Source organism: Phyllobates terribilis, unplaced genomic scaffold (assembly GCF_046119375.1).
Source record: "Phyllobates terribilis strain yellow unplaced genomic scaffold, ASM4611937v1 Scaffold_5__5_contigs__length_657084704, whole genome shotgun sequence".
NCBI classification, from domain to species: domain Eukaryota; kingdom Metazoa; phylum Chordata; class Amphibia; order Anura; family Dendrobatidae; genus Phyllobates; species Phyllobates terribilis.
This window is the reverse complement of record NW_027362765.1, coordinates 147,203,762-147,223,600: the sequence shown is the minus strand read 5'-3', so window position 1 is coordinate 147,223,600 and position 19,839 is coordinate 147,203,762. Positions and strand designations below refer to the sequence as shown.

General features: G+C 46.1%; 1 protein-coding gene across 4 annotated transcripts in view; it reads right to left on the bottom strand.

The window, feature by feature from the left end:
- Positions 1-19,839, bottom strand: part of TLK2 (tousled like kinase 2) — a 98,836-nt gene that overhangs the window by 54,375 nt on the left and 24,622 nt on the right. The window contains exons 2-10 of one of the 4 annotated variants that reach the window (XM_073683141.1): positions 10,135-10,220; positions 9,631-9,702; positions 8,056-8,125; positions 6,139-6,182; positions 5,692-5,793; positions 4,031-4,123; positions 3,809-3,901; positions 3,491-3,601; positions 275-411 (exon numbers count right to left, since the gene is read on the bottom strand). In XM_073683141.1, the coding sequence (XP_073539242.1) occupies positions 275-411; positions 3,491-3,601; positions 3,809-3,901; positions 4,031-4,123; positions 5,692-5,793; positions 6,139-6,182; positions 8,056-8,125; positions 9,631-9,702; positions 10,135-10,215 (803 nt within the window). In that variant the 5' untranslated portion in view covers positions 10,216-10,220. Of the gene's footprint in view, positions 1-274; positions 412-3,490; positions 3,602-3,808; positions 3,902-4,030; positions 4,124-5,691; positions 5,794-6,138; positions 6,183-8,055; positions 8,129-9,630; positions 9,703-10,134; positions 10,221-19,839 lie in introns of all 4 variants that reach the window. The other 3 variants (XM_073683140.1, XM_073683144.1, XM_073683142.1) reach the window with 3 other exon arrangements.

Below are 19,839 nucleotides of genomic sequence, written 5' to 3'. Positions count from 1 at the left end.
ATTTTCTGGTTGCTGGGGTCAGATTACAACTCTAAAAGTGGAAGAGACTAACAGTGCTGGTTGATTTGGATGGACTGGTGCAGCAAATGGCCGGGAATACAACTGTAAAAGTAAAAACTGTACAACTGGAAAGACTGAAGAATGTTAGGTGCTAAAACAGTGATGTGGCCCATCCAATTCCAGGATTTACCACTATATTTTGGCAGCCTACTGAAAATATAGAGGACAGTAACTACTGAAGTGCATAAGGCACAAAATCAATAATCTTGCTTACTTGATGAGGTTTTGAAAGGCGTATCCATCGGTCCACTGCTCAGTGAAAGAAGCTCCATGGCGGACAGTAGTAAAGTGGCCCAAGCGCAGTCGATCCTGCATACTTTTGTCTCGACATGCCATCTTCTCTTGTTTTGACTACAAGAAAACAATAGCTTTAAGGAAAATAGCATACAATACACAAATGTAGTAAGGAAGAGAACAATCTAACTAAAACATAAGGCTAGAAGGGAGAAAAAAAATTATGTTAGGTTAATGTTACTTGAACAATTATTTTTAACTATTTACACTGTGGGGAACAGAAGACTGTGAGTATAACTACTGCCATTAGGAGGGGGACACTAAAGTTGCATTTACACTAGTTGGAAACAAGTTTTCCTAGTATAGATTGTTTTCCGATTATGGCCTGTCTGAACAGCTGCGCGTAGCCGCTGACATGCAAAGTCAAATTAATGGATGCAAAGTAAAAGTCTAACCTTCCTCTGCGCACACTCAGTGTCACGAGGTCACTCACCCTTGCAATGGATTGGATAAAAAAAAAAAACACTATGCCCCAACATCTACAAATGTGCCTATATATCAGAGGAGCCACGTATGGAAGATTAAAAAGAGCACACCAGGTATTTTAACAATGGATTATACATTGTGACATTTCTATTATTGACCGAAGGGTCACTTTAATGAAACCAATTGTAAAAGGAATAATTTAAATTACTTCACAGGTTGGTTACACAGATAACTAAATCCTTTCATTAGACATCACAGTTTAGTTTTCTTCTCTATTAACGCAAGTCACAATCATTATAAGCATTTTATGTATTTAATATATAAAAAGTTCCTAGACAAAATCGATCGGAAAATCTTTACTAAACCTCTGGTATAAAAGGCATTCATCTTAAGGCTGTGTGCCCACCATGCGTTATTTTAAGAGTTTCGGCAATTCCGCTGCAGAAACGCTTAAAAAACTCTTGGTAGAAGGTCTGCCATGTTCCCCAATGATCATCCGCATGTGCTGTGCACATGCTGTGGAAATTTCAGATGAGGATTATCATTGCGGAAAAATCCACAGCACTACCAATTATTTTACGGAATTGCGGTGTTTTCGCCGCCATTGACTTGCATTGAATCGCATAATATCCGCATCACTACATGTGCACATGCGGATATCATGCGGTTCAATGTGCAGATGGTACCCGGGTTTGGAGAAGAGGAGACTCTCCTCCAGACCCAGGTACCATAGTAATTGTAAAAAAAAAAGAAAAAATATACACATTATACTTACCTTCTGATGGCCCCAGGTGTCCTTATCCGATCCGTCCTGGCATCCTGGCAGCTTGCGATGGTCTAAAAGGACCTGCTATGACGTCATTTAGTCATGTGACGGGTCACGCGACTGCCAACGTCGGCGGTCGCGTGTCTCGTCACATGACTAAATGACGTCTTGGAAGGTCCTTTTAGACCACCACTAGACACCGGACGGATCGGATAAGGACACCGGGGGCCATCAGAAGGAAAGTATAATATTTATTTTTTACCATTATTTTACGGTCACACTATATAAATCCATGCTGGTTGCATGGATTTATATAGTGTGATCAAGTTGTCAAGCACTTTCCAAGTGATGCTAAAATCGCTTGGAAAGCGCTTGACAACTCGCATGCGGAAATATATGTGAAAAATGCTTCACTAAGGGTATGTGCACACGATGCAGAAATGAAGCAGAAAATTTCTGCATCATTTCTGCATCTCCCTGGCAGAAAAAACGCATGCAGATTGTGCATGCGTTTTTCCTGCAGAATACATGCGGATCCACATGCAGATTCACATGCGTTTCCGCATGCAGATTGACAAGCGCTTTCCAGGCGATGTTAGCATCACCTGGAAAGTGCTTGATAACTAGGTCACACTATATAAATCCATGCAACCAGCATGGATTTATATAGTGTGACCCGAGAGAGTGTCTATACTTACCTCCGATGGCCCGCGCTGTCCTGCTCAATCTGTTCTCCCTCGCCGGCAACTTTGAATTGAAAGACCTGCCGACGTCAGCGTCACGTGACCCGTCACATGACTCTGACGTCACCGCAGGTCCTACAACTCACTGCAAGTGCCGGGAACCAAGAAGGAGCGGTGCGCGGGCCGACAGATGGTAAGAATACATTTATTTTTTATTTTATTCTTCTTTTACAGCTTTTTTAATGGTACCTGGGTGTGGATGAGACTCTCCTCTCCTCCACACTCGGGTACCATCCGCACATTAGAACGCACCAATTACGCAAGTACAAATGCTGTCTTGCGGAATTGGCGCGTTCTAATGCAAGTCAATGGCGGCGAAATCGCCGCGTTTCCGCAAAATTAATTGACATGCTGCGGATTTTTGACCGCAGCGTTAACGCTGCGGAAAAATCCGCATCATGGGCACAGCACATGCGGATTTCCATTGGGGAACATTGCTTCCCTTCTACCATGCGTTTTTCATGCGTTTCCGCGGCGTTTACGCAACTGCAAAAACGCCGCGGAAACGCATGAAATACGCATCGTGTGAACACAGCCTTAAACTTGACCCTGGCAGGAAAAACGCATGTAAAATCCGAACGCGTTTTTTTTCTGCCAGGGAGATGCAGAAACGCCCAGGAAAAATCCGGAGCATTTCTGCATCGTGGGCACATAGCCTAAAGAAGCCCTCACATGAACATTTTTTCCCCCTAAACCTGTCTGTGTGTGTAAATACTCTGTCAGTGTGTTAATATACTCGCCTTCCATGGTATACAGTGCCGTTGTGCTCCTCTTCATGTAATGACAATACAGCCGATACGGCTCCCTCTACGTTGTGTGAGCCAGAAGTCTCTTTTACAACGCAAGCCTACTGCGCCTCGCTTTGACGCTCCTTAGACTTACAATGTAAAAGCCACTACCAGGTGACAGCGCGCAGCGTGACGTGGAGAGTCTGAAAAGTGGTGGTGTTCCTCAAAAGAGGAGCAGAACACCACTGAGAAGACTACGATAGGCGAGTAGATTATCACACTTACAATAGTGTATGTACACAGATTTAGGGGATAAAAATTCATGGGAGGGCTTCTTTAAATCCCAAATTTCTTGCTTATCATGTAACATCTCTATAAGAACCAGAATAGATTCACTGCCACAGTCACGATAGGTTTTCACACCCAAACAAGAATTTCATATGAAATGAAAGAGGCAACAGCGCAGAACTCACCTTCTCTATAAGAAGTTTCTTACTCATTGTAACACACCGGTTTAACCGTTCTTTGTACTTTTCCAGCATTTTCTTTTGTTCATCCATTTGCCGTCGGAGGTCACAATTTACCTAAAAACAAAATATCAGACAAAGTCAATTTATTAATACGTGCTAGCTGTGTATTTAGCACCAAAACAGATATCCATTTCCATTCTGCAATCTAATGCTGCGGGTACTGTTTAGCATGTAACATTGAGAAGGGAAATAGGGAAATCATTTACCAAGGTAACCATCATAACAAACAGTGGAATAAACATGAAATAAAATAGCACATACCCTTAATAAATCATCTATTCTCCCTTCCTTTTTTTCTAGGTCAGAATTTTTGCTGTTTTCAAGAGCGGATATTTTATCCATTGTGAGGTCAGACTGAAAAAAGAAAAAGCCCCAACAAATTGAATAAAATGATTGTAAAATTTTAGTTACATTCAGCAGCTAATATTTTTCGTTACCAAGTATGAATCTTGGTAATTTCCGATATTGCATTTATTTTCTCACCTGTGTTTGTCTGTGCTGGACGGAAATCTGTTTGATAGGGATACAGGAATGCTCTAGATTCACTAGTGTGGAGGAAGGAGGGCTACTTTGACTCTGCAAAAGAATTTTGTTTTTACCAATGCAGAAAAAAATAAAACATAATGAGAACAAAAGCACATTTCAGTCACAGTAACTTAAAGTTGGACTTAAATGAGTGACAATTCTCTCACAGGAGTCAACCTTAAGAGTTAGCATATAGCCGTAGATTCTCTCACCTGACAGAATCTGGTGGATTATACAAAAGACACTGATAAAACTCTGATCAGATTATCAGCATACTGTGATCTAATTCTCACAGTTGAGGAGAAGATGGAGGAAATTTCTCCATTCTCATAGTCCGTGGAAATAGGACTGCATTCAGATGTCAGTCCCATGGTTTCCACAGACTCACTGATTTGCATGGCCGAGTGAAATCCGAATATTGGATCGAACTAGGACATGCAGCGATTTTTTTCCTGGGATAGACTCTGTCCGACAAAATCACACAAGTGCACATCCTGATAGAATAAAATTGGTCCGAATGCAATCCAATGTTTTGTTGGATCGCACTAAAAACTGAAAATGCGGTCGTCTGCATAAGCCCTAACTCTGACAATTAACACCCTTCATGTAAATCACAATAGACCTCGACAACATGAAATGTGGATTTTTTTTTTTTGACTAATGTTTTGCTTCCCAGAGAAAAACCTAATTTAAGGGCATCCAGTCTACTCTCCACTAAGCAGCCATGAGCATTACATCTGTTCACATCCTCAATATATTTTCAGGGGATCTACTTATTGTTGTCAATGACAGGTCACAGAAATTAAAATCATCTGTAGTCCCAATCTATTTCATTGCCTTCTGGATCTGAACACAAATCTAAAGCCAAGTGAGAGTATACATAGAAATTAAAGTTTCACATACTTAAGTATTGTAAAAAGCAACAAAAACAATAAAGTTATGCAACTTTTTTTTTTTTTAACAAGTTTTGTATCAGTTTCTGAATATTTTCTGTATCACCGGTTGCTGCCAAAGAACGGGAACATTATTGTTTACAGGTAAAGACAGACTTGTTTGGGAAAAGCTTTGCTACTTTGTTCTCTCACTTAGGATTTGACCTTATTCTTGTCCGATAACCCCTATTTTCCCAATGGGGCTAAGCACGTGTCGGGAGGTAGTTGCGAACTACCTGCCTGTGCTGCTGTGCAACAATCTCTCCCGGCTCAGAGTGGTTACTCCCCTGCCGGCAATTCTCCCGCTTCCTGTGACGTCACATCGACAGACCAGTTCCCTTCTCTTGCGCTCTATCGATGGGGCGTCACTGCCAATGACATATTGATTGATAGCCGGCGCCCTGCTGCATTAGGCTGAAATAAGGAGTTGAAAGCAGGTACGGCAGCAGCTTATTTCATTCTCCCCATTGAAAATACATGTACAGTTGAACATGCATAAACAATTTGTGAGGGAAATCTACCCATCTGCTGAAAACATTTATCAGACCGCTATATAATGTGTATGGCCAATTTTGCACTATAATGGAAAAACAAAACTCAAAAAACCTACACTTGAGAACACAACTAACATCCCTTCATCCCTTGCTTAGCAAGTAAAAAAAAAAAAAAAAAGGACAGGAGATTTACCGGTAAGGGCAGTGGGTTTGATAAGGAATGTTGCGGTGAGGATCTGGCAACCGGTGGAACGCTTCTGCCTGGACTTGTCCCCGGGCCACTTCCCCCAGCAAACTGCATTACAATTATAAAAAATAAAAAAAAATAAAAAAAAGATAAAAAGCTTAAAAATTTTTTACTTAAAACTACTTCACAGACCTTAAAAATGCTTTCTTTTTTAAATGTTGTGTCTTTATATCTTCATAACCACAATCAATTAGACAAACCCAGAATATATTTTCAATGGTTGAAGGTTAAAAGTTGCTATAGTGAAGGATTCGTCGCATCTCCATAAAAAGTATCTAAAGGATTTCAGAAGCGTTCCTGGGTACAATTCCCTAACATATCATTTAAGTGACTAAACACTAGTGGGCGCTCCAACATAAAAAATATCACAGTAATGTGTGAAATGATTCTTACCTCAAAATAATCACTAATTTTATGTCCTCTAGGAGTGTTCTTCCCTAAAATGAAAAAAAAAAAAAAAATCCAACTCAAGATGAAAAAAAAAATAGCATTCTCCACTGTGAAATATATATAAAGCAAACCTGATGGAAGAGCGAACAATTATAAAACAACCTAAAAATTGTAATTTAAGATAATCTATTATACAAGGAGACTTCAGGAACAGATTCTAGCAATTCCTTGATACATGTGTGTCCACTATGCGTTTTTTAAGCGTTTCCGCAACAGCAATTCCGCTGCAGGAATGCTTAAAAAACGCATGGTAGAAGGCCGGCCATGTTCCCCAATGAGAATCCGCATAAATGCAGCGGAAATTTAAGCTGCGGATTATCATTGCGGAAAAATCCGCAGCACTACCAATTATTTTGCGGAATCGCGGCGATTTTGCCGCCATTCACTTGCATTGAATCGCTTAATATCTGCATGACTACATGCGGACATTAAGCGATTCAATGTGCGGAGGAGACTCTCATAGAGACCCGGGTACCATAGTACCTGTAAAAAAAAAAAAAGAATTTAAAATAAAAAAAAATACCATATACTCACATTCTGATGGACCCCGGTCTCCATAGCGATGCGTCCGGTCTCCCCGGAAGCTCGCAATGGTCTAAAAGGACCTTCCATGACGTCACTTAGTCATGTGGTCGCGTGACCCGTCACATGACTAAATGACGTCATGGAAGGTCCTTTTAGACCATCGCGAGCTGCCGGGGAGACCGGACGCATCGGATAAGGAGACCGGGGGCCATTGGAAGGTGAGCGAGTATAAACTTTTTTTTCTTTACCATTTTTATTCTTTATTTTAACTAACTTGGTCACACTATATATAAATCCATGCCGGTTGCATGGATTTATACAGTGTGACCAAGTTGTCAAATACTTTTCCAAGTGATGCTAAAATCGCTTGGAAAGCGCTTGACAGCCCGCATGCGGAAATGCTTCACAAACGCTTGTCCCTGGCTGAAAAAACGCATGTACAATCCGCATGTACAATCCGCATGTACAATCCGCATGTACAATCCGCATGCGTTTTTTCTGCCAGGGAGATGCAGAAACGCTCAGGAAAAAATCCGGAGCATTTCTGCATCGTGGGCACATAGCCTTATTGTACAACATCGAATTCACTAAAAAATGAAGAAGGAAAACCTTTTGTAAAAGAAAGATTTCGGAAAGGCATTTCGGTTTTCCTTTTACACAATCCTTTCCTATATTTGGACCAGACTACACAATATCCACAGGCCATATGCAATGTCCATGTGAACAGTCCAATGTCCTGGTTCAGAAAAGTGTATGTAAAAATTAAATGTGTTTTCATCCATAGTGCCATCAGTATGTCTGTTTTTACATCTGTATGGCATCAAGTATTCACATGAACAATTTAATAAATAAAAGGCAAAATACAGTTTTCTCTGTGTAATGAATCCATAAAATATGCATGAGATACGGATGGTAACCTGTATGTTATAATTTTTTGTGCACCCATTGACTTATAATTGTCTGATCCGAAATATAGATAAAAGTAGCACATTTTGTGATTTATTTCATTTTACACACGGCTCACTGGTCTGTGTAAAAACGTTCATGCATTGGTCGGGATACTAGCTGTATGCCATCCATTTAATTAATACACTCGTCTGAACGAGCCCTTAGCCAGTAAAGATAAAGCAGCTAACATGCACAGTCTTTCTAACGAGCTCCCTGCCTTTCTACAATAACAGAATACAGACAGCATTAGAAACGGTTTGTGTCTTTGTTCCAAAACTTCTGGCCATCATTTTCCAATGCTCCTCATGGCCTCTCTCTGGGAGTAGTCAGCTCAACTACAGCATCTCTGCGATTTATCAAATCTTAAGCTCAGTGGCCAAACATTACCTTGACTTGTTTCATACGGTTCTGCCTTCCTCTTGCGGTTCCTCTGGTCATTCTGTTTTTTCTCTGGAGTCTGCTAAAGAGAGACCTTTTAGAATGACACAGAAATATGCACCTCTGTCCTGCTATTTACTAGGAAATCCTGCACTCGTGTTCAGGGTTACAAAAAGGGGACTGAATTAAACAAACAAGGCATCCAAAGTAACAGCAAGCTATCACTACGTTAAGAGACTTAAAGGGGTAGTCTTCTACTCGGACAACCCATTTTTAATCACTACATAACCCCATGTAAAATAGTAACATCCTATACTCCCCCTCCAGTGAGAGGTGCGGCAGTTTATTAGTTGCAGGACTCACATGACATAACATCACAAGGGCCTTGGGAGACCGGATACAAACATTGCTGGAATGGTGCCCGCATCGGAGTACAGGCTGTTATTAGATTACATGGTGGAATAGAGTGATTGAGTAGTGGACTACCCCTTTAAAAATATTCTTAAAATGTTTTTGTAAAGAAAACCAAAAGATAAGAGCATGCCAAAGAGGAAATGTTATAGTGGTCAAACCAAATTATGAACAACACAAGAAACGCATGACACATGCAGCCGCGGTGACACTTTCATCGATGCCAAGTACGCCGCAACTACTCGGCGAGCACCCGAACGTGATCGCCGAAGGGGACAATTCATACTTGCTCAACACTAGTTAAGATATTAGACACATGGTATGTTAAGGGCAAGGTTAAATATGCCGGACAGTATTAATTAGCAATGAGAAATGCTGTTTGTTCTTTTGCTCTATGATGCAACCTTGCTATGTTGTATAATCTTCAATAAAACGAGTTAAAAAAAAAAAAAAAGTGTTAAAGTATGAAATTAACTAACTCAAATTGGTAAACATCATAAAGAGAAAAAAATAGAATCGTGTCTCTAAAAATAGTGACGCAAAAATGGCTCTTTTTTAAACTTGACAAATGTTCACTCACCACTAAAATCATAATTAAAAAAAAAAACGTAGAAGTTTGGTATCACCGCAATCCTACCGACCTTGAAAAATCATCATTTTTACCATTCAATGTACGTCAAAAGCAAAATGCAAAAAAAATGTCACAAGAGCATTTTTTTTGTTTTCCTTTTTCACTGCACTTGGTGAAAACTTCCCCCCACTTTCCAGTACATTGTATAGTAAAATATGAATGGAGGTCATTCAAAACTATAACTACTCCTGCAAACAAAAACACATCCTCGTGTGGCTATGTCATTGAGGAATAAATTATATGTTAATTTCAGTAAGTTTTAAAAGTAATTTCTGGGACACTATGGGAGTTCACACCATAAGACTGTCAGCGTATGGACGGTGACACTATCTGTACACAGTGGACCATTGATGACCCATCTTTTGGCAGATAAGTAGAGTTCCAGCAACAGCAACGTTGTCCAACATTCAGTGTACTAATATATACGCTGATGGTACAATCTCTAATGGTTTTCAGATGGGTTTGCAACGCACCAAATTTACACAGTGAAACTTAAAAAAAAAAAAAAAAGAAGATGTTTATGCATTATTAACAGACAGTACCTCAAGCTCTTTGTCGCTCAGAGAGCCCAGGCTACACAGACTTTGGTTAGAAGACTCGCTATTCAATTGTCCCTGGGGAGAAAAAAAAAACAAAACATTAATTCACAAAACCAAATTTCTCTATTAATATAGCAGTCCTGCAACCAGCGTCTTCTGCTGATTACGCAGAAAAACCCTGAGACATTGTAATTTGTTTTCTTATGCCACAGTGTACTTGTAGATTAGGGTCATAACACAGTAGGGTCGCAACTTCAATATTTTCTTGACCACCATAAAAGTTCTAACCAGATTTTTTTTTTATTATTATTATTATTATTATTTTCACACTCTGCAATGAAGAAATATGTGCTAAATTCACAGCATTTCCACATCGAAATCTGCACCAGTAGAAATGGCCTATGAGGATGTACCCATAGAGGTGAAACCCGGGGATTAGGAGTGGTCAACTGTTCTCCTTTGTTCGAAGGAAACCAATTACCCAACTTTTATAACCTTGTAAATTACCTTTGCAACCCCAGCTCCCGTAAATCTTGCTTCCAATAACTCCTGGCGCCGAGGGTCCAGGCTATGCAACTCTTCCATCATTTCCACTGCAAAATAAGAAAGAACGACAAATCAAATTTTGAAGGATGGCAGCAGAAGAGCCATTATTCTCTAAGTTATACAGCTACGCATGCAGATGAAATAAGTTTACTTTAATCTTAAAAGAGACATCCTTATATCTCCAGAGCTCTACATTGCAAAATAAAAATACTACTTTATAAATAGGGTCAATCATGTCAGTAAGCAGACTAGTTTACTATTCTTTCTACCCTGAATATTTATAGGGCCTTACAAGATTTTTAGAGGCTCTGTGCACAGGAAATCTAGTAATCGTAAATAAAGAATGCTTCATGAAAAAATCTTGAGCTATCAAAAACGTGTTTCGCTGGAGAGCAACAACAGATACCAGTATGTAGGAACGTACTGAAATGTAGGAACGTATTCAAGATCAACACACCGTACTATCCCCAGACTTATAGGGTGTATACGCATCTCAAAGTGTGGAAACATTGAATTGGCAGGCTATGCCATCACTTTATGATCAATGGAGGGATCCTTTGAGGGGCCGGCTGCTGTGCTAAATCACAGCAGTGGCCCCTCCTTTCTTAGGACTAATCAGGAGCCATAGTGATCAGATCAACCTGCACCAACCATAAAAGTAATGGCAAATGCTAATCAATCTGCCATCACTTTATAAAATATCTTTAATTTAGCCTCACATGTTGGGGACCACCCATCACCTTGGGGATTCAGAAGCTGCCGAAACCTGATTAAAACGTTGAACAAATGAGTGAAATGCATCCTTGGATTTGTTTTGAGTCCTGCCCAGTCGTTTACAATGGTGCCTGACATAATGTTCACGTACGGCAGAACTTTCATTCAGTAGCACATAGACCGATTATGGAACAGAATCTCATTTGTAAATAATGCTGCAACAAATCTTCACTCATGACCCCTACAGAGGGCAAGATGCTACATTTATTGTGACCAGAGGACCAGACTCCTCTTTCCATAGAGTATGAATGATGAGTACATTTCATTACCAACAGATGCTTTCTATTGAGCCCATTCCCCAAGATGTATGAGCTCAGCACTTTGTTTGCTGATAGCTTTGGGAGTGTTTTGAGTGATTGTTGGGGGATCTCAGGACCCCGACCACACCCAGCTGTAGAACAAAGGGCTTATAAATTATTATTTATTATAGCGCCATTTATTCCATGGCACTTTACATGTGAAAAGGGGTATACATAAGAAAAACAAGTACAATAATCTTAGACAATAGAAGTCGCTGACTGGTACAGGTGGAGAGAGGACCCTGCCCATGAGGGCTCATAATCTACAAGGGATGGGTGAGGATACAGTAGGTGAGGAAAGAGCTGGTCGTGCAGCGAGAGTTACTGCAGCTTTTAGGCTTGTCGGAAGAGGTGGGTCTTCATGTTCCTTTAGAAGGTTTCCACGGTAGGCGAGAGTCAGAAATGTTGGGGTAGAGAGTTCCAGAGTAGGGGGGGATGCACGGGAGAAATCGTGTTTGCGATTATGGGAAGAGGAGATGAGGGGAGCGGAGAAGGAGATCTTGTGAGGTTCCAAGATTGCTTGTAGGTATGTACTGGGAGACTAGATCACAGATGTATGGAGGAGAAAGGTTGTGGATGGCTTTGTATGCCATGGTTAGGGTTTTGAACTGGAGTCTCTGGGCAATGAGGATCCAGTGAGGGATTGACAGAGAGGAGAGGCCGGGGAATAGCGGGGGTACAGGTGGATTAGTTTACGATAGATTGGAGGGGTGCGAGAGTATAAGAAGGGAGGCCACAGAGCAGGCGGTTGCAGTAGTCGAGGCGGGAGATGAGGGCGTGAACTGGTGTTCTTACAGAGTAAGGAATGTGAGGATCCGGGAAATATTTTTGAGTTGGAGTCGGCAGGAAGAGGAAAGGGCTTGGATATGTGGTTCGAAGTAGAAATAAGAGTCCAGGGTTATCCCGAGGCAGCGAGCTTGCAAGACTGGGGAGAGTGAGCAGCCATTAACTATGATGGATAGTTCAGTTGGGGGGGTTGAGTGAGATGGGGGAAAAGATGATGACTTTTGTTTTGTCCATGTTAAGTTTTAGAAATCTATCAGAGAGGAAGGATGAAATAGCGGACAGACATTCTGGGATCCTGGTTAGTAGGGAGGAGATATCGGGTCCAGAGAGGTAGATGTGTGTGTCATCAGCATGGAGGTGGTATTGGAAGCCGTGAGACTATGAGCTTTCCCAGGACTGAACCTTGAGGGACACCGACCGATAGGGGGCGAGGTGAGGAGGTGGTGTGTGAGTGGGAGACGCTGAATATCCGGTCTGTTAGGTATGATAAGATCCAAGCTAGGGCCAAGTCTGTGATGCCAATAGATGAGAATCTGTAGTAGAAGGGAATGGTCCACTGTGTCAAAAGCAGAGGACAGGTCCAAGAGGAGGAGGACAGAGTAGTGTTGCTTGGATTTGGAGGTTAGTAGGTCGTTGGTGACGTTAGCCAGGGCAGTTTCAGTGGAGTGATGCAATCGGAAGAGAGAGCAAGAGGAGTTGATAGAAAAATATATATATATATATATATATATATATATATATATATATATATATATATATATATATATATATATATATATATATATATATATATATATATACACACAGTACAGACCAAAAGTTTGGACACACCTTCTCATTTAAAGATTTTTCTGTATTTTCATGACTAAGAAAATTGTACATTCACACTGAAGGCATCAAAACTATGAATTAACACATGTGGAATTATATACTTAACAAAAAAGTGTGAAACAACTGAAAATATGTCTTATATTCTAGGTTCTTCAAAGTAGCCACCTTTTGCTTTGATGACTGCTTTGCACACTCTAGGCATTCTCTTGATGAGAAAAAAAAAAAAAAGGCGCCATTTTCCGAGACAGGTAGCGTCTCCATTTTTCGGTATCTGGGGCCGGCTCAGGGCTTATTTCTTGCGCGCCGGGCTGACGTTTTTATTGATACTACTTTGGGCTAGATACGATGTTTTGATCACCCGCTATTGCAATGTTGCGTCGACCAAAAAAACGTAATTCTGGAATTTTTCTCTTGTTACCGATCGGATTAATTATTTTTTATATTGATAGATTGGGCGATTCTGAATGCAGCGATACCAAATATGTGTATGTGGGGTTTATTTTTTATTATTTTATTTTGAATGGGACTAAAGGGGGGTGATTTAAACTTTTATATATTTTTAAAAACTTTTTTTTTTTTCCCTTTCACTTTTTGCTTGCTTCTATAGTCTTCATAGGAGACTAGAAGCAGCAACTGTCTGATAGCTTCTGCTACATAGAGGTGATGAGTAGTTTTGAGCATTCCGATACTGTAATATCGGGTATCGGCAGATATTCGCGGTATCGGAACTCCGATACTTAATTCCGATACTTTTACAATATCGAATACCGGAATCGGAAGTTCCCATAATGCCTGCGCTCTGCAGTGTCTGTGAAGGATGACAAGTTAGATGGCAGCGCGATCCAGCCTGTCATCAGAATGCCATCCCAGCGGGGGAGAATTCTCCTGATTGTTTAAAAGCCGGCGCGCGGTAAAAAGCCGCCGGCTTTTAAACAATCACACAGCCCCATACTGCTTCCCCGCAGCCTCCCACCCCGATCCTCCGCTCCCCTCGCCACCTCCAATCCCAATCGTAAATTAGGACCGGGCGGAGAGCGCAGCACCAAGGAGCGAAGGACCCGGGCGGGGAAGCCGGCAGTGAAAAGACTTCACCGCCGGCTTTCCCGTTCTGTGCTGCGCTTTCCCGCCGGTTATTTCAAATGAACAGCTGAGGTATCAGGTGATGCCGATCAGCTGTTCATTTGAAGTCGCTGCGTTGCCCTCAGAGGGTTCATGTGAGTTCATGCTTGACTGCATGAACACACATGAACTTTCCCACGGCCGCACAGGTCAGCCTCACCTCCCAGACCCATCATGATTGGTGTCTGGGGGGGGGAGGGGTGTCTGTGCGGGGGGGGAGGGGGGGGGGAGGGGTGTCTGTGCGGGGGGGTGGGGGGGGAGGGGTGTCTGTGCGGGGGGGGGGAGGGGTGTCTGTGCGGGGGGGGGGAGGGGTGTCTGTGCGGGGGGGGGGGGGGAGTGTCTGTGCGGGGGGGGGGGAGGGGTGTCTGTGCGGGGGGGAGGGGTGTCTGTGCGGGGGGGAGGGGTGTCTGTGCGGGGGGGGGGGAGTGTCTGTGCGGGGGGGGGGAGTGTCTGTGCGGGGGGGGGGGGAGTGTCTGTGCGGGGGGGGGGGGGGGGGAGTGTCTGTGCGGGGGGGGGGGTGTCTGTGCGGGGGGGGGGTGTCTGTGCGGGGGGGGGGTGTCTGTGCGGGGGGGGGGTGTCTGTGCGGGGGGGGGTGTCTGTGCGGGGGGGGGTGTCTGTGCGGGGGGGGGGTGTCTGTGCGGGGGGGGGGTGTCTGTGCGGGGGGGGGGTGTCTGTGCGGGGGGGGGGTGTCTGTGCGGGGGGGGGGTGTCTGTGCGGGGGGGGGGTGTCTGTGCGGGGGGGGGTGTCTGTGCGGGGGGGGTGTCTGTGCGGGGGGGGGGGGGTGTCTGTGCGGGGGGGGGGTGTCTGTGCGGGGGCGGGGGGGTCTGTGCGGGGGCGGGGGGGTCTGTGCGGGGGCGGGGGGGTCTGTGCGGGGGCGGGGGGGTCTGTGCGGGGGCGGGGGGGTCTGTGCGGGGGCGGGGGGGGGGTCTGTGCGGGGGCGGGGGGGGGGTCTGTGCGGGGGCGGGGGGGGGGTCTGTGCGGGGGGGGGGGTCTGTGCGGGGGCGGGGGGGTCTGTGCGGGGGCGGGGGGGTCTGTGCGGGGGCGGGGGGGTCTGTGCGGGGGCGGGGGGGTCTGTGCGGGGGCGGGGGGGTCTGTGCGGGGGCGGGGGGGTCTGTGCGGGGGCGGGGGGGTCTGTGCGGGGGCGGGGGGGTCTGTGCGGGGGCGGGGGGGTCTGTGCGGGGGCGGGGGGGTCTGTGCGGGGGCGGGGGGGTCTGTGCGGGGGCGGGGGGGTCTGTGCGGGGGGGAGGGGTGTCTGTGCAGGGGGGGAGTGTCTGTGCGGGGGGGGGTGTCTGTGCGGGGGGGGGTGTCTGTGCGGGGGGGGGTGTCTGTGCGGGGGGGGGGTGTCTGTGCGGGGGGGGGGTGTCTGTGCGGGGGGGGGGGTGTCTGTGCGGGGGGGGGGGTGTCTGTGCGGGGGGGGGGGTGTCTGTGCGGGGGGGGGGGTGTCTGTGCGGGGCGGGGGGGTCTGTGCGGGGGCGGGGGGGTCTGTGCGGGGGCGGGGGGGTCTGTGCGGGGGCGGGTGTCTGTGCGGGGGCGGGTGTCTGTGCGGGGGGGGGTGTCTGTGCGGGGGGGGGTGTCTGTGCGGGGGGGGGTGTCTGTGCGGGGGGGGGTGTCTGTGCGGGGGGGGGTGTCTGTGCGGGGGGGGGTGTCTGTGCGGGGGGGGGTGTCTGTGCGGGGGGGGTGTCTGTGCGGGGGGGGGTGTCTGTGCGGGGGGGGGTGTCTGTGCGGGGGGGGGTGTCTGTGCGGGGGGGGGTGTCTGTGCGGGGGGGGGTGTCTGTGCGGGGGGGGTGTCTGTGCGGGGGGGGTGTCTGTGCGGGGGGGGGCGGGTGTCTGTGCGGGGGGGGCGGGTGTCTGTGCGGGGGGGGGGGGGCGGGTGTCTGTGCGGGGGGGGGGCGGGTGTCTGTGCGGGGGGGGGCGGGTGTCTATGCGGGGGGGGGGGGGGGGGGTGTCTGTGCGGGGGGGGGGGTGTCTGTGCGTGCAGGCAGACATAGGCCGATGTGACACTACTACTCCCATCGGCCTATGTCTGTCCCCCGTCCACTCGTGCCAGCAGGATCAGCTCGATGGGAGCAGTAGTTCCCATCAGCCTGATCCTGCTATTTAAATTGCCCTACTGTGTCCCCAATAAATGTTAGATACATGTCATTGGTGGCCAGTGGTTACCTAAAAGAAATTAGTTCATACATTACCTGTCCCCGCCGATCGCCACCTAAAATAAAGTAAAAAATAAAAAACTACACCTATACTCACCTAGACACCTAATTCCCCGAAGCCATCGATCTCCTGTAATAAAATATAAAATAATAAACCACAACCTTATCCTTACCCCTCCGTAGTAGTCCACGAGTGTCCCACGAAGATCTCCAGTTCAGAGCAGCCACATAGAATGTGACCGCTCTGAACCGCTGCCGCCGCTAGAATGACGGGGCCGTAAGGGTTCACCGGAGTTCAGGCAGCGCTGCTCCGGTTAGCTCCTTTACGGCCCTGCTGTATCGTGAGAAATTCCCACGGTACAGCAGTGCCGTAAAGGAGGTCTCCGGAGCTGCGCTGCCTGAATGCACTCCGGTGACCTCAGTCAGTGGCTCCCGCTGCCGGGAGCGGACGTGTTCCCGGCAGCGTGAGCTTACAGCAGCCATGCACAGCTGTCACCTTCTCCAGATGTGACAGCTGTGCATGGGAGATCAGCGCAGGAACGTGGACAGGTAACTATTATTTTTAGTAAACTAAGAATTAAATAAAATGGTGTGTTTTATTTCAAATAAATTATTTTTTTCTGGGTGTAGTGTGTTTTTTCTTTTTAACACTTTGTAGGTTAGTAATGGGGGTGTCTTATAGACGGCCATCATTACTAACCTGGGCTTCATGGCAGCTGGCGCTGACATGAACCCCACCACTATTACCCCCTGCCACCGCACCAGGGCAGCGTGGAAGAGCGAGGCTAAGTGCCAGAATTGGCGCATCCTATGGATGCGCCATTTCTGGGGCGGCTGACGGCTGGTGTTTCTAGCCTGGGAGGGGGCCATTATTCATGGCACCCTTCCTGGGCTATTAATATCAGCCCCCAGCTGTCTGCCTAGCCTTTGCTAGCTATTAAAATAGGGGGGACCCCACGTCATTTTTTTGGGGGGGGTCCCCCATTTTAATAGCTAGTAAAGGCTAGGTATTCAGCTGGGGGCTGATATTAGTAGCCTGGGAAGCTCCGTGGGTTTTATCCCCTTCCCAGGCTTCAAACATCTGCCCCAGCCGTCTGCTTAACCTCCGCTAGAGACTAAAATTATGGGGGATCCCACGCCATTTTTTTTTTTAAATAAATCCTTTATTTTAACACTAAATGACATTTGAGGAGTTAATAAAGATGCAGTCCCTAAATTATTTATTTTTTAATTAATTTTTCCCAAAACTTTTGACGTGGGCTTCGCCATATTTTTGTATGCCAGCCAGGTACAGCATCCAGCTTCTATGAACGCGCCATTTTCCGGGGCGGCTGCGGACTGCAATTTTCAGCGGGGGGGGGGGGGGGGGCAGAAAGCTTGGGCCTCCCTGCGCTGCAGATTCCATCCCCCAGCTGCCTAGTTGTACCTGGCTGGACACAAAAATAGGGAGAAGCTCCACGTTTTTTTTTTTTTAAATTATTTCATGAAATTCATGGAATAATTAAGAAAAAAAGGGCTTCCCTATATTGTTGTGTCCAACCAGGTACAAATAGGCAGCTGGTGGTTGGGGGCAGCCCGTTCCTGAATGCTGTACCTGGCTGGACACAAATATAGTGCAAAGCCCCACGTCAATTTTTTTTTAATTATTTCAGGAAATTCATGAAATAATTAAAAAAAAATTATGTGGGGCTTCGCCCTATATTTGTGTCCAGTCAGGTACAGCAGGCAGGAACGGGCTGCCCCCAACCACCAGCTGCCTATTTGTACCTAGCCGGACACAACAATATAGGGAAGCCCTTTTTTTCTTAATTATTCCATGAATTTCATGAATTTAAAAAAATAATACGTGGGGCTTCGCCCTATTTTTGTGTCCAGCCAGGTACAACAAGGCAGCTGGGGGCTGGAATCCGCAGCGCAGGGAGGCCCAAGCTTTCTGGGCCCCACCCGCTGCAAATTGCAGTCCGCAGCCGCCCCGGAAAATGGCGCGTTCATAGAAGCGCCATCTTCTGGCGCTGTACCCAACTCATCCAGGGCCCTGGTGCGGTGGCTCACTGGGTAATAAAGGGGTTAAGGCCAGCTTGGCATCATCAGCTGGCCCTAAGCCCGAAATTCATGGGGTCATGCCAATATTAGACATGACCGCCATGAATTTCTAGTAAAGTATTTAAAAAAAAAACACAAACACCCAGAAAAAAGTCCTTTAATTGAAATAAAGACACAATTCTTTATTGTTCTAAATTAAACCATACTTACAGTCACGCCCATTCCAGCTGAAGCCAACGATCTCCTTCAATAAAAGAAAAATAATAAAGCAACATCATCCTTACCTTTCCATGGCTCCCACGACAGCTTCAGCTCTGCTACATAGAGATGACAGGCTGGACCGCAGCAGAACGCTGCCATCCAGCCTGTCATCCCGCAGACACTGAGAAGCGCAGGCATGCTTGCGCTCCTCAGTGTCTGGCTGTGACGGCATCCAGATGAGCCGAGGTCATGTCCAATGAACTCAGCTCACCTCATGCACGTCACTGACAGCGTGGGAGAATTCTCCTGCACTCAGCGCTTCAGCGTGAGACTTCTCCCATGCTGTCAGTGACATACATGAGGTGAGGTCATGTCCAATGAACTCAGCTCACCTCATGCACGTCACTGACAGCGTGGGAAAATTCTCCTGCACTCAGCGCTTCAGCGTGAGAATTTTCCCACGCTGTCAGTGACGTGCATGAGGTGCGCCGAGTTCATTGGACATGACCTCGGCTCATCTGGATGCCGTCACAGCCAGACACTGAGTAGCGCAAGCAAGCCTGCGCTTCTCAGTTTCTGCAGGATGACAGGCTGGATGGCAGCGTTCTGCTGCGGTCCAGCCTGTCATCTCGATGTAGCAGAGCTGGAGCCGTCGTGGGAGCCATGGAAAGGTAAGAATGAGGTTGCTTTATTATTTTACTTTTATTGCAGGAGATCGTTGGCTTCAGCTGGAATGGGCGTGACTGTAAGTATGGTTTAATTTAGAACAATAAAGAATTGTGTGTTTATTTCAATTAAAGGACTTTTTTCTGGGTGTTTGTGTTTTTTTTAAATACTTTACTAGAAATTCATGGTGGTCATGTCTAATATTGGCGTGACCCCATGAATTTCGGGCTTAGGGCCAGCTGATAATGCCAAGCTGGCCTTAACCCCTTTATTACCCAGTGAGCCACCGCACCAGGGCCCTGAATGAGTTGGGTACAGCGCCAGAAGATGGCGCTTCTATGAACGCGCCATTTTCCGGGGCGGCTGCGGACTGCAATTTGCAGCGGGTGGGGCCCAGAAAGCTTGGGCCTCCCTGCGCTGCAGATTCCAGCCCCCAGCTGCCTAGTTGTACCTGGCTGGACACAAAAATAGGGCGAAGCTCCACGTATTTTTTTTTTAAAATTCATGAAATTCATGGAATAATTAAGAAAAAAAGGGCTTCCCTATATTGTTGTGTCCGGCTAGGTACAAATAGGCAGCTGGTGGGGGCAGCCCGTTCCTGCCTGCTGTACCTGACTGGACACAAATATAGGGCGAAGCCCCACATCAATTTTTTTTTAATTATTTCATGAATTTCCTGAAATGATTTTAAAAAAATTGACGTGGGGCTTCGCACTATATTTGTGCCAAGCCAGGTACAGCAGGCAGGAACGGGCTGCCCCCAACCACCAGCTGCCTATTTGTACCTGGTTGGACAC